This window comes from Anopheles bellator, chromosome 1 (assembly GCF_943735745.2).
Source record: "Anopheles bellator chromosome 1, idAnoBellAS_SP24_06.2, whole genome shotgun sequence".
NCBI lineage: Eukaryota > Metazoa > Arthropoda > Insecta > Diptera > Culicidae > Anopheles > Anopheles bellator.
This window is the reverse complement of record NC_071285.1, coordinates 53700005-53713580: the sequence shown is the minus strand read 5'-3', so window position 1 is coordinate 53713580 and position 13576 is coordinate 53700005. Positions and strand designations below refer to the sequence as shown.

The 13576-nt window shown below is 50.5% G+C and overlaps 1 protein-coding gene and 1 long non-coding RNA gene across 2 annotated transcripts in view; one reads left to right on the top strand and one right to left on the bottom strand.

Moving 5' to 3' along the window:
* Positions 1-291: 291 nt before the first annotated feature.
* LOC131214405 (uncharacterized) lies at positions 292-1733 on the bottom strand. The gene is made up of 3 exons (XR_009157027.1): positions 1681-1733; positions 1155-1548; positions 292-1059 (listed from the first exon to the last, which is right to left on the bottom strand). It is a non-coding gene; the product is annotated as an uncharacterized LOC131214405 (long non-coding RNA).
* Positions 1734-2780: 1047 nt separating this feature from the next.
* LOC131214254 (four and a half LIM domains protein 2) overlaps positions 2781-13576 on the top strand; it is a 51861-nt gene continuing 41065 nt past the window's right edge. Inside the window, exon 1 of the mRNA XM_058208634.1 lies at positions 2781-4047. Within this exon, the coding sequence (XP_058064617.1) occupies positions 3686-4047 (362 nt within the window). The 5' untranslated portion in view covers positions 2781-3685. The remainder of the gene's footprint in view (positions 4048-13576) is intronic.

The window sequence follows — 13576 nt, the reverse complement described above, 5'->3', positions numbered from 1 at the left end:
AACGTTTGCCCGAAGCTTCCTGCGCTTGTTGTTTTTAAAGCAATTAAACAACTATAACACCTGAACTGATGCGAGCATACAGACTGTTAATAAAACTAGCGATAAGTTCTAAAGCAGCATTGTTGTGGATTGTTTTTCGGAGAAAAGAAATGTATCTTACGATAAACAAACGCTCTGTGAGCTCCCAAAAATTAAGTATTCGACACAGACGTTAGGGATTCATTTTTATTTCTCTATATTTGGATTGCAGCACATTTCACAGCTACAATAAGTTTTGTGAAAAACGAAAAGTTAATTGTCCGATAACTATTTAAACGTACTTCTGTGTTCTGCTTTCTTTTCTAGGGCGTCATCATCAGTGAGGTGTTCGACGGTGCCTGTGACAACTGTGTCCAGTGTCCCGGTTTCACACCGCACGCCTGGAGGTACGTAGCGTTAGGTCATATCCGATGCTTATGGGTAACGCCGGTGTTGGCGCCTGTTGGATCTTTGGCCACGGTTTGGATAACCCTGTTGCCTCGGACGGGACTGCGGTTTGTTCGATGTTCGCTCCATGTTTGGCCTGTTCGACCGTTGGCCACGGTTTGGATAAGACGGTCCCATCGGACACACCCGATACCGGTGTCCTATCTCGCGGCATCCCTTGCAGAATCGCTTTAAGTATTTGCACTCGTAGTTGGGTCTGTGCTGAGAGCCACAACCGTTGCACGAAATCTGTTCCCTCACATTCGCCGTTGCGGCATTTCCATTTCCAGCGAGTTGGAAGCTCGGAGGACGCCAAAAATTTTCGCCCGCGAGGCTATCTGGCCTGGGCAAGTACGTTGGCCGTACGTTAGATCGTGGCTTTCTTGAACAACAGCATCCCATGTTTAAGAGGTGTCGCCGGGTCTAACTCTTTCTATGAACTGTTGACAACCGTTGAAATTCTTCTTGATCCAGGATTTTCCTTATTCGAGCTCACCAACACGCTCGCAGGAAACAGCAATGCTCGATACGGATAATTTACTTTGTCACAAAAGAAAACAATGTTTCAGCAAGCAGGCAACATGGAACCGAGGACTGAAAGAAACCAGAATGCAGATTTTAACGTAACAGCATGGTTAAAATGGTACAAATCAATTACCATTCGGTTCTTTCGTCACAAGTTACATTACCTTTTGCGTTAATTTGCTATTTGCGTTTCGATATTTCTTCGGAACACTTCACCGAACAAAGCGAGGAACTCGGGCGCTTCACCCACACTATTGCACCGTTGGTGTTTACAATTTGTCGTCCGTTTGTATGCTGCGGGATTAGTGTTTATCTGACCATGGGATCGTGTATGTCGCGAGAAAAGTGTAACTGCCGCGTGTGCAGAATGGCCGCTGGAGACCTACCGGCGGAATGTACGGTGTGTGGCCACAAAGGACACCGACCAGAGCGCTGCCACCATCGTTACAAAACTTGCGACATTTGCCTACGCCAAGGACACATCGGTGCGGTTTGCACGGCACCGGTTCATCATCCTGATAGTCGCTTTCACCCGAGGCAGCGCTTCCAGCTGGGGCGCTGAAAAGAGACACGCTTTACTTAGTAGCGCCGTACTGTGGACAATCTGGGTTTGCTTGTTCGTAGTGCAAATTAAAACGCAGTTTGTGAGAATCCACGCAGTTGACAATAGGTTTTGCATTTACTACTTACAGGGTCCGAATTATTCAATATATCCACGAAACAATCAGAGAACTATGCGATATGCAAAACCGGATGACAGATTGACAGGAGACAGGAACACAACCGTTCGAACGCTAATTATGGACAAGCGGAAAAAATTATCAGAAGATTGTTGTTACAGTTTTGCTTACGGGCTAGTCGAGCGCACTTCGCACAACTTCTTTTCTGTGAAACCTATTTTTAACACGAAATAAAACGACGATTGAGTATTTGCATCCAAGGGTTTCCCCGGTGAAATTATTCGCTGCTAAGTTGGATTGCACTATCGCCCGATAGATGGCGCATCGGGCGCATTTTAACTTTCTCGCCATTTGGGTTTCTATTGTTTTATTCGGTTTTTAGTTTCATCTCGTTCATCGTCCATTGTTAAATTTTCCTCATTTTTCCGATGTTTGATAAGCCGAATTTCGCCGAGCATAAATTCGTTGACGTGATACGAAGCGGTAACACTATTTGGACCATCGTTGAAATCTTTTCCCGAATTCTTACGTATTTCATTTCGGAATTCGCTCAGTTTGAAGAATCCTTTTACAGACGAGTGGTTATTTTGTTTTGCTTACCGCTTCTACGGATCATTAGCATATTACGTCATACGCACGGCTGCGAGGAAAAAAGAGGGATAGAGAGAAACGACCATGGCACTAACACCATCGGCCGGCCTGTTAATCATCTCTGTTTTGGTTTCCATTCGCCATCGGATTGTTCGCGGGTTGTGTACGGGCTGAACGGGGTAAGCTGCACTGTGCGAATTGGTTGAACACGCGACCAAGAAATACACAAACCCCAATAATGCTATCCCAACCGACGAGTAAATGCTAATGCAAATTATTTGCCTTCTCGACCGCTACAATCGTGGATCCCATACAGAGTATAGCGAAGCTTTCGATGCAGTAAGTCTCAATAGGCCTTCAGAGTCGAACTTTTGGCCTATTGCTGGCGTCGTGAGGCTCACTGTGCGCACATTTGTTCCACGGGGCAGTGGTCAGCGATCGTTACCGCACCGCAACCGTAACGTAACTCAATCGCAAATTTTAGTAGTAGTCGTAGTCAGTCTGTTCCCGTTCGTTCGCTGCTTTTGTCCCGTCCTCTAGTGCCTCGTTCAATCGCTCTGAGCCCCAATTGTTCATAGTTGGTAAACCATTTTTGTGATCTTTGTTAAAACGATCATTACGAGCCTCGCAAAACATGCCAAGTGTCGGTAAGGGCTCCAAAAACGGCCAGAATACAAAAGTGAAAGGAATGTGACAGACGAAACGAGAAGATTTCTATCGGGCAACTCGTGATCGTGAAGGCTAGAGGTTTTCAGGTACGAAGCAGCCTCACGCACCGAATTGTGACCAACCACCGAGAAGTGCGATCAAGTGAAAAAGAAGTTCGGGCATACAATGTTTCGTTTGCGATGCTGCGGGCCATGTGTTTTCGGAGCCACCGAAGCCCAACGGAGCTGGTAGAGTGTGCGTAGTTTCAAGCGGAGGCAAATTCGACAGGGATCAGTTTGTCACCGATCTTTCGGTCCGAGCAGCGGGTCAGGTAGTGAAACCCCTTGTGCTCTCTGTCTCTTTTGTGTGCGTTAGCGATATTCGAAGATCTCTCGGCGTGTGCGTGACGATCGCTTAGGCGGATAAACAAAACAAAGCAGACGACGCGCTATACATTCTTGCGGGCCGCGATTGTACGTGCCATGAAGCGTCCATCATTTGTGTTCTGTCCTTCATCGCTTCAGTTTCACATCCACCGAGCCAAGAGCCTCTTGCGACGAAGCCTTCAACCGACCCATTCATCGCTATCGTCGCTCCATAGCCTTCCCGATAGAGGTTCTTATCGCTGACGACGACGACGACGCCGCCGCAACGCCCTCCTGCAGTGTTTACACTCCGCTCAAGTGCCCCACCGCAAGCGTTATCGAGGAGGACGCGCGCACTCGGAATCGTGCCGAAACCGTGCATTTCATCGTTGACACAAACACAAACACGAAATGCGTCTACCGAGCGACTCTAATTCAGCGGCCGACTTCATCCGTGGTAGCTTCCGCAGCATCCGATCGCGTCTGTCGGATCCGGGGACGCCTCCAGAATCGCTGGCTTCACCGCCGGCACCAGTGATCGCTGCTCCCGGAGCAGCAGAGCAACCGAACACGGCGGGTCAGGCAGCCAGGCCAGCCTACAATCGAGCTACGGTCGAGGTGCAACCGGTGGTGATCCGCAAAACACCCAAATTTCCGTCCCGCGAACGTCATCTGGCGATCCGGCGCAAGAACAGGGTGCCGCCAGCGACACCGGAGCTAGCGGAACTGTCGCCCCCGGCATCGCCCGTGTCCTGCGGCAGGAGACTCAGCAAGTAAGCGAACCCGAAGCGATCAGCTAGCGTTTGGGGGGAAGAAATCGATACCTCTTTTTCTGCGGAAAGAGAGACGATGGAACCCAACATGACCACGCTTCATTCATTGTCTCTTCGTAGCCACATCATGGACGAACGGTTAAAGCCACCGATTGTGCTTTCGCGCTGCTCGTTACCTATACAGGAGATCATAGGCTCGAAGTACGTTTTACAGTCGATGGTGGTGAAAGAAATACGCGTCCAGAGCGATAGACTGATAATGCAACCGACGTGCAAAATATACAAAATAGCCACAACGTATTGAGTGGTCCCGGGTAGACTGTAAGCTTATGTAGTACGCATTGCGAAGAAAAATGGAAAATACAATCGATTTCGTTTAAGTAGTTTCAAGAAAGCGACTCTCGAACCCTTCTTTTATCTCCCTGAGCACGCAAAAGCTCAAAATGCCTCAATAAACAGTTTCGAATGATTGATGAATCGATCGTACGGAGGGCTCAGATTACTCTTTCAGACACTGTCTAATTTTAGCGTGAAATGTGCGTAACAGCCAACATTAGCGAAGGGCTCATTTGCGGCTCATCGAATAATCACCGTCGTTCGATACGCTCAATCAATGGTTTATAATTTGAAAACACATGAGCGCTCCTCAAGGACGAGTCCGGGTAAGACGATGATTCCACTTCGGTTAGCCGCGATAAGGCCAATCCAAAGCTCCTTCGTCAGCATTTCCGTCAACAGAGTCGAACGGGGCCGTGATAAACATAACCATAACTACGGCAACCCGGTTTATGTGGGTAGATTTTGCTTGTTTGGTGCTGTTTAGTTAGGTAGCGTCGAGTTTGATGTAGTCAGCGTTAGATATCTGCCCTTCGGGTGGTCCATGTTTTTAGGATTGTCCCTTCGGGGTAGCACTGTACGAAAGATGACACACATGTCCTACCTTCGTGTGCGCTGTATCTTCTACCCTTTGCTAGGCGAGACCATAAGGATAATGCTCGAGGCAAAGGAAAAGCAACCGACAAAGTGCTTCGGGTAGGACGGAACGATGACAGAGTGTCTCATGGCGGGGCCGGGTGTCAATCGATGCTTCACAATGTGTCGATTGTCGCCTCAGACGGACGAGACGATAACTTTCTCAGGCTACCCGGGCTCGGGTTTGTCAGCTGCACCGGAACTGAGCAAAACAACATAGTAACAGGCCAGCTCGCTTGTAGCCATCGTTCGCCTTACGACAGCGCCGCATCAACCGATCCAGTGACCGTGAGGCGGGCAGCAAAAAGTCGACAGGAGGGACATTACGATGTGCGAGCCCCGTAAAGTTTATGAGCGGAACAAAGGTCGATAAAAAAATCGAGCTCTTCTAACGATTACTTTCGCTGTCGCAGAACTCGAAGAGGAAAGCACGGTAGAAAGGCCGATAACTTTGAACCACCACCGTACTTCAAGGTCCTTTTTAGTGATGCAAAAATCTCTGTCGAAAGATTAAGAAAGCACATACGGGCACGGAGACACCGGCAAAAGGAAAACCACGTCCGTTGATGGGAAGCAGCATGATAACGACTTTCGCCAGCCCGCGCAAACGGACGGCGAAAGGATGCCGGGGGGACGCCAGCCGGAGCAGGAAGTTTACACCCAGTTTCAACCCATCAAAACTCATCCATTAGCGTTATGGTGTTCTTGCTCGACACGGACCGCGTGGCGTGGTGCGGTGTTGTTGGCAAAAGATATTAGATTTGATGAGCTTTCCTTTGCCTCGGCAGCACACTCTTAACGGCGGGCTGCCATTATTATCGACTCTGTCCTCTGTTTGTTGCCGAGCGCACGAGTGCCTTCTGGGTGGATCCGGAGCCCAATAAAATACTGGCCGCTACTTCCCGAGCCGTTATCGTGCCGTTGCATATATGGATGGGCTGTCCACGAAGCTTGCCACAAAATATCTTCATATTGGCCCGGGGATGAATGGGAAACATTCGTGCGATTCGTCGTCAAGAGGTGGTGGAAGGAAATTAATTGGGTGAAGGCTGAAAGGTGGCAATAAAACCCGCTTGCCGACCTTTTGGATAAATGTCACAAGCCCTCCGTGGCCACCGGAAATGCCACCGAATCAAAACTAATGTCGCTCGTTTTGCAGGTTGATGTAACGTGCGTGAAGCGGAACCAATGTCTCAGCGGGAGCCGATTGATCGAAAGGGCGAACTTTTTCACACTTGCGTCCTGCGAGGCACGCTCGAAATAGACTGAATTAGTCCTCGCTCCAGCGCGTTAATTGCTCGTTAGTTCTTTGAAGTCGTTTTGTGCACTCGAACGGAATCGTATGTCACCCAAAATTGGCCGCTAATCCGGATAAACATGTTGTGCAAGGCTTTGAATTGATGCCATCACTTGTAGCAAGGCTAGAGAGGGAAGCCAAACACCAAGTTTCCATTTCACGATCCATTTGAATTGCGTTTGGGCATACGACAAAAACAATTCCTTCCCACGCTAAGGCAATCCGCTTAATTTGGTTGGATGAGCTGCTGTGCCAAGTTTAAAGCAGTTATATTGATAGTTACCCTTTTTGAGCGCAATTTAGTCTCTATTACCGGTTCATTGTTTAATGATTGTTTTTCCTCTCTTCTCTCCTTCTCGTTTGCAGGTAAGTTTATTAGTGCCACACGCTCTGAAACCGCCAACAAAATGGTGTGCTGTAGGCTTTTCGTCAGAGGACACAGTGTGGGCCGCTAGGTTGGCCTTAGCAACTGAAAAGGATCGCCCCAATAAACGCCGCCCGCCCGCTGTAACCCGATCGTAATTACGGCGCCATGTTTACCTTGTGCGTTGTATGGAAGAAAGTAGAACCGGCGGCAAATATTTGGTTTTGAGGTGTGTTCGACCGGCTATAGGTCATGTCACCGACAGCCCGTCAGGGGTTTACTAGAAAAGCGTCGTCTCGCTGGAACCGCTAATGGTGATGAGCGGCTTCGGCAAACAGCATCGGACGAGCAGCGCCCTGCCACACGGAGGAGCGACCGGAGTGACTCAGATCAAACCGCTGCTGTCCTGGGGTCGTTAAAGAAATCGCGTTTCGATCGCAGCGCACGGATCACGGGCCGCCATGGGGCACTAAACGTTTCTAATGAACATTACAGCATACCCGAAGGGTGGGTTCCATTTTTGGTGCCGCAAAGGTGGTATCGCGGGGCCGATTACGAGGCCAGTGACACGAGGGGGTTGTGTAATAGTCGGCTGCCCGACGTTGCAACCATCGCCCAGTGGCCGATCTCGGTGGGCTGGCTCTGAATGGTGGCCGGAAGGCCACACTGCAGCTGATGTGGAACGTGTGCGAGGCCTGAGTGAATGCAGTGATCCGGCCGCAGCCGGTTGCACCGACGGGTTGCGACTGTCACATGACTGAATAACAACCCCCCGTTGAGCAGGTTAATTGATTTAATAAGCGATGATTTGTTACGGACGGGCAAAGATTTGCGCCATGCCCTCATCAACGACGATTTATGCAATCGACGAAAGTCGCGGCCATCGGAAGATTAGAATCAGGAACCGGGTGTTCACTAAAATGCGATTAGCAACGGCAAATGCCTCTATTTGTCTGCATCACATGTTGGCGGAAAGGAAGAAAATTCCGAACGAATGCACCCGAACCGCGAACGAAGGCGCGACCACCTTCATTGGCCATCGTTCGGCGAACCATGTGGCCGTTCGGGTGCTTGGGGTTCGAGTTTTCCACTCGGTCCCCACCGGGTTCGGTAAAGCGGGCTCTCTCACGCTCTCGTGGAAAATTTGCTCACGATTCTCGTGTCTGTGCGTATTGGCGCGCGTTTAACTTCAAATCGCAATGATTTTGCGCTTATACTAACAATTCGTGTAATCTAACAACTTTTTGTTTTTACTATTTTATTGGACTTGGCCATTCGTGTTTTGTAATGGTGCGCTCGTCTTGGGGGTTATTAATCTAAAAAGTGGCGCACTGATGAGTGCGATAAGAATTGCAACCGAACGTAAGGGAGATCGTTATTTCACACTCCATTTTCCTTATCTCAAACGCTCCCATTCTCTCTGTCCCATTTGCTACAATCTCTCGCTCTGCCACTCTTGTAGTAAAGAATATTTTTAGGTGCGTGTACTGACAACCGATTTTTATCGTGCCACTCCGCCTTTCCGGAACCGCATGACGGAGCTTACCCTTTTACCCGAGAGCGACGACCGTGCATTTCACGGTCCAAGCGCCTCCCTCTAAGGGTCCCGGCACAAAGTCTGTCGACGACGGCATCGACTTTTTTTTGGTCACTCCTCGCGGGCCGCGCGAGGTTCAGTCGTCGCTGATCGTTCGCGCAACCTGCCGCGTGCCGCGTAATCGCACCTTTTCGAAGGCGGCTCCGCGGCTTGTTGGCGTACAGCGTCACGCACACGCCGCTCACAGCTGTCGCGCGCGCCAAACCCCCGAACGGGGTGGCCGTTGTTGTGTGGCGTGGTTTTTTTTTTATTATCTACCCCTTAAGTGTATGCGCGCGCGCACGACCCGATCCGACGGCGGGCGGCTCCGAGAGAATCACGTCACGCGCGGACCCGACCGACCGGAGGAGCCAGTCGTCGTTTCGCCGGACGCCGGAGATCGTGTGCCGCACACAGACTGCTTCCGGCCTCAGGACCGCACCACGTGTTGTAGCGCGCGGCGAGCGCGCGAAAAGTTTCGCGACTTCGTGTCCATTGTGACGCCGACCGTCCGCCCGGTTAGGTTAGTTAGGCTTCCGATCTGCGCGAGTGTTGTGTTGGACCGCACGTTCCGGTTCGCAGCTAATAGCGGTTATCGCTTCAACCTGGACCTGAACCAGGTGATAGTGTTGTTGTTTACCTGCGGGCGCACAGACATATACACGGGGTGGGGACTTTTATCACGACGTGCGTTTGTTGTGAGGTTATGTTGAAACGATGCATTAACAGCAGCCCCAGCCCCTCTTGGGTCACCCTCCGAGAAGGGGCTAGTTTCTACCAAGAAGTGGATTGCTGAACACCACGAACTCGCAGCCACCTTGATGGATGAGAGTGAATTGGTGCGGTGAAATTGAAAACAGTTACTTACAGTACTCCGTACAGCCATGAAGTTGTAGAAGCTGAGGAAGTTTCACGTGTGCCGTCTAAGTTACGAAACCAACAATCGGCCGAGTGCGTGCTCGCTCAAGGTTACGGCGCGCTATCGAATCAGCCAAAGGTCCTCTTCTGGTGGGGCGATTATGGTGCGTTGTGATTGACGGTGTTTTAGACCGTTTCCAATCACCGCACGATGTGATTCACCTCGCAGGTGCCAACTCCCATTCCGAGGACGCGCCCGAGAAACCAGCGTCGTGTGCGTTCCTCGTGAGGCGTCGTGAGTGCGAGCGTTTAATTGAGTCACTAATTGTATCTGCCACCGCTCGCCATCGCCTGCTTTAATCAATAGAACATGGCGACCGGTGGCTTAGTGGAAGAGCATGCTCGTACTTGGCGCACAGGTAGCTTGTTAGCAACGGGCCCGGGCTGCTTCGATGCAAGAGCCGTGTATTTCGTAAGACGTTTCGCCAGCGACCAGTTCGTCTCGTTCACGAGTCAGTGCTCGGAAGTGATAAATTGGATACTAATCGTGTCGCTGTTCGCAGTGGCTAGCTGTCGTGGCTGTCATTGCGGAACGCTAGGAATCCGCTCGGGGACAGAAACATGACAAAGCTCACCGTCCAACAGTCGGTGTCACCAGCGATGCCGCGCTATGTCCCGCGTTCTATAACCGTGTGGTGGTGGTGTTGTGTATGTGCATGGTGCAGCAATCAGCACGGAAAATGTGAAAAGCGCATCATCACCGAGAAAAACGAAAGAGAGACAACAGAGAGAAAGTAAAGGAAGAAAGACGCAGATGATAGAACGTCGGAGCCACCAGTGATCATCATTATCGTCGGGAAATTGGGCAACAAACAGTCTCATCCCCGGCCGGCTCAAAATAGTATCCGGTGAGGTGGTCCGGTGAGAAGAGCGTGTGCATCTTAGCAACCACCGGCGGCGGCAGTGCGTGACAAACTCGTGTGTGACATCATTTATTTGAAAATAGCCCAAAACAAATAACCTGAGCACGGGGCCACAAAGGCCAATATCGTGAGCCAGATAGTGCTGTTTACATGATTAATCATTGTGCTACTTCGAATAATCATCCCGAAAATTCCTTGCGTAGTGAATAATCCACCTATTTAGAATTCATTCCCCGATACGCTCCTTCAGACAGTCTCATCGTGCTATCGTCGTCGAAGAAGGAAGCTATTTGCTTATCTGCTGCAGCAGCTTGGTGCTCGGATTCTTCGCGGAAAAAAGCCTACAAACCACACGACAGCTGTGTCGATTGACCTCTTTCGTGATAAAAGTCCCCCGTCAGTTTTATCAGCTGCTGCCCTGCAACAAACTGACCGAACTGCACTGGGGACGCATGTGGTGCTAAAAATGGCCAAGCACTTCACTGCAGACACAATGCACGATCGTAAACTATACTTCCGTCGAACGTGTTCCCCCAGCGCTTGCTAATTTGAAACGAGTCCGAGCTCGGCTCGTTCCGCTTCTTGGAATCCTGGGGGCATCCATCTCGGTCGGTGGGTACCTTAACCTTTTTCCCGTCCCCGGTTGGATTTACGGGCAACTATCTGTCCATAAAACGGGACCCCGGACCCGGCGTGTGTGGAACGCAAACATAAACAGTGCGCCCCACCCCCCTGTGCCGCAGCCGATGTACGGAAATTTTAATTTATTTTATTACTCAACTGGCCGAACCACCAAGAGCGGTACTAGGTACTAGCGCTCACGATCGCTGCACGTCACCCCGTTCGCTTTTGGACGGTAATTAGCCGGTACAAAATAAAATTAAATAGAAGTATGTTTTACTGCCACGGAAGTAGGAAAAATGGTGGCCACCGACGTGCTCTTCGGGCCCCCCCTGTGGGTTGTTCAATATTGGTTTACAAACCCACAACCGATGGAGGCGCCCCATCAATTTCAATTATTGCGCCCTCCAGAATAAGCCGCTAGACCAGCAGAGCCGGGGGGAAACTTTTAAAATTAACCGCTGCGGCAGGCACTGATTGACAGTTTTTGCCTCCGTCATCCACTAATGAAGTCACGAGCGGGCGCGCTCCCGAACTGTCAAAGAATTGCCAAAACAGTTCGGGGAAGACGGGAGCTGGTCAGCAACCGAAGGAATGATTGATCACGGACCCGGTTGCAGTGTCGTTACCACGCACGTACCGGCGTGAATACTTCCTGGCTTTTTCTGCGGAATTAAGAAACGACTGCCTGTTCCCTTTCAGGTGGTCTCTACTGTGACTGTCTCTGGGGCACCATCTTTTCGCCTCTCTTACTTCCGTTTTCCAGCCAAAGGTGCGGAGTGTCACTGTTGTTTCGGCACAGAAAGGGTACTGTTTCCAAGAGACAGTCACCGGGTTACGTACGCGGTCCAACACGGAATTGTTTACGCTAAACCTGACGGAACCATCAGCCAAGTTCAAAGAGAAGCAGATGGTGGCCCCGTGCCAAGTGGCAGATGAGCAATATGGCCTGCAAGATCTTCGTTAGATCGCCCGTCCCCAGCTTCGAAGATGATTCCTACGGCTTAGGCTGACTAGTCCAAGCCGTCTATCGTTGTGCAAGTGTCGACCCCGAGGATTAAGCGATCATTAAAGCAGTATCCCACAAAATCCTCGAACGGATTAAAAGATTGCCTAGAAAATTACCCATCATTGAACGTCCCACTAAAATAAAACAGTTTGATGCTCATCTTTTTTTCTGGAACAGGAAAGCATACTCACCGATCGATCCATAAGCGATCCTCCGATTGGACTCGGGCGTGCCGTGAATTTAAATTTTGCCGTAGCCGTTGGACCAATCGTCGAGGGAGGGTAAACGGACCAGCTAAAGAGCACTCGATAAGAGATGAAGTGTCCGGCAGAGTCTTTTCGCACATGGCCTTGGTGCCCTTTCCGTGCCGTCGGAACGGAATCAGAATGCGAACCGCGTGAGTTCGCGCATTTACGCAATCGGTACACTGCGATCGTACTAAATTGGTCCGCAAGAATCGTTCGATTTGCGGCGCTCGTCCAGCGCATTAGTCCACGTTGCCTCGGCCCAAGAATAATATTTTCCGTCCGTCCGTCCGCTCGGGCGTTCGGTTGACATCGCGGGAGCCTTTTAGCATTGTTTACAGTGTCCCCGGCTTCGGTAGCTTATATGTTGTATCATCCCGGGTGTGTCGCATGTATGTTTGGCCGCGTTCGTTTACACTCGGGGCCCTCGGGTTGGTGATGAAATGAATGGCGTCCGTCGGAGGAGCACCCCGGGTCACACCGGGTCCGGGGTTCCATTTAAAAATAACCCCGTTTGCCAATAAATCTTACTATTTGTTTAGCATATCGTCTCGCTAACAGCACACTTTTGGCCGAAAGAGGGAAGCAACCCAACAGTTTTACTCATTGGTCATCGGTCGCGGACACAGTGAAGAGACGTGGTTTTTTGTTTTTTTGCGGAACATGTGGATAGTGAGAATGACACCCGCAGATCGCCAGGACCACCAGTTACCGCAACAGTAAACTCAGGTCAGGTTGGTCAGTGCCGGCCGGCAGCGTGTGATGAAAATATCTTCCCACACTCTTTAAGATTCGGCAACGTCTCAATCCGGATTACCGGTGGGGGATTCGGTTTTCCGCAGCATCTTGTCTTGTTGTCAGATACAGTATACCAAAAACAAAAAACTAATCTCGACTAGACTGTGGCGCCCCAGGTGACACGGGCGGTTCGGTGAAGTAGCGATTTTCCGCCGCAACATTGGCGTCGAAAATGGACCACATCGCGCACTGTGTGCCAGGATCGGAAATGACCAATCGTTATCCGGTTGTTTTGAGCTGTAAATTAATGGTGAAAATATTTCGAACACCTCGCGTGGCGTGGCGCCCCTTCCGAGGGACACCATCTCCCGTCGTCGACGGAAGCGATTTGTCGCGGACTTTAGAGTCTCGTCACGTCACGACGATCGGAATTGGCCAGCTGACAGCTGACTCTGCAGGAACGGGTTGCGCACGATAACCTTGCACGCGTGTGATCAAACGTGTGACGTCGCGCACCGTAAAAGTTGTAATTTGTAAACCGGTGGCCACCGGGACCGAGTGAGCGAACGTCATCGGTACCCAAAATTAGAAGCATCGGCTTGCTGGTCGTGGCGGGGACTGAGGCGATTTCTTTCCTCGCGCCAGCCGGTCTTATGATCGAGCGATGATTGGGGTGGGCCAAAAAATGTCCTCCGCGGACAGCGTTCGTTAGGTTTGAAAATAGATTTATAGAAACCGTTTCTGGCACACACCGTCGTCACCGTCGTGCCACGGTTGATCGTTTTGAAACATATTTGATGTGTTTTTTTTTGGACAGTGTCGGCTGCTGTCTGCCAGCAGGCTGGTGATCGTTATCCGATCCGATCGTTCCGTGGTTTGATTTTCGTGGGCATTTTTATTTAATAATCTGCTTCCGCTTTTCGATC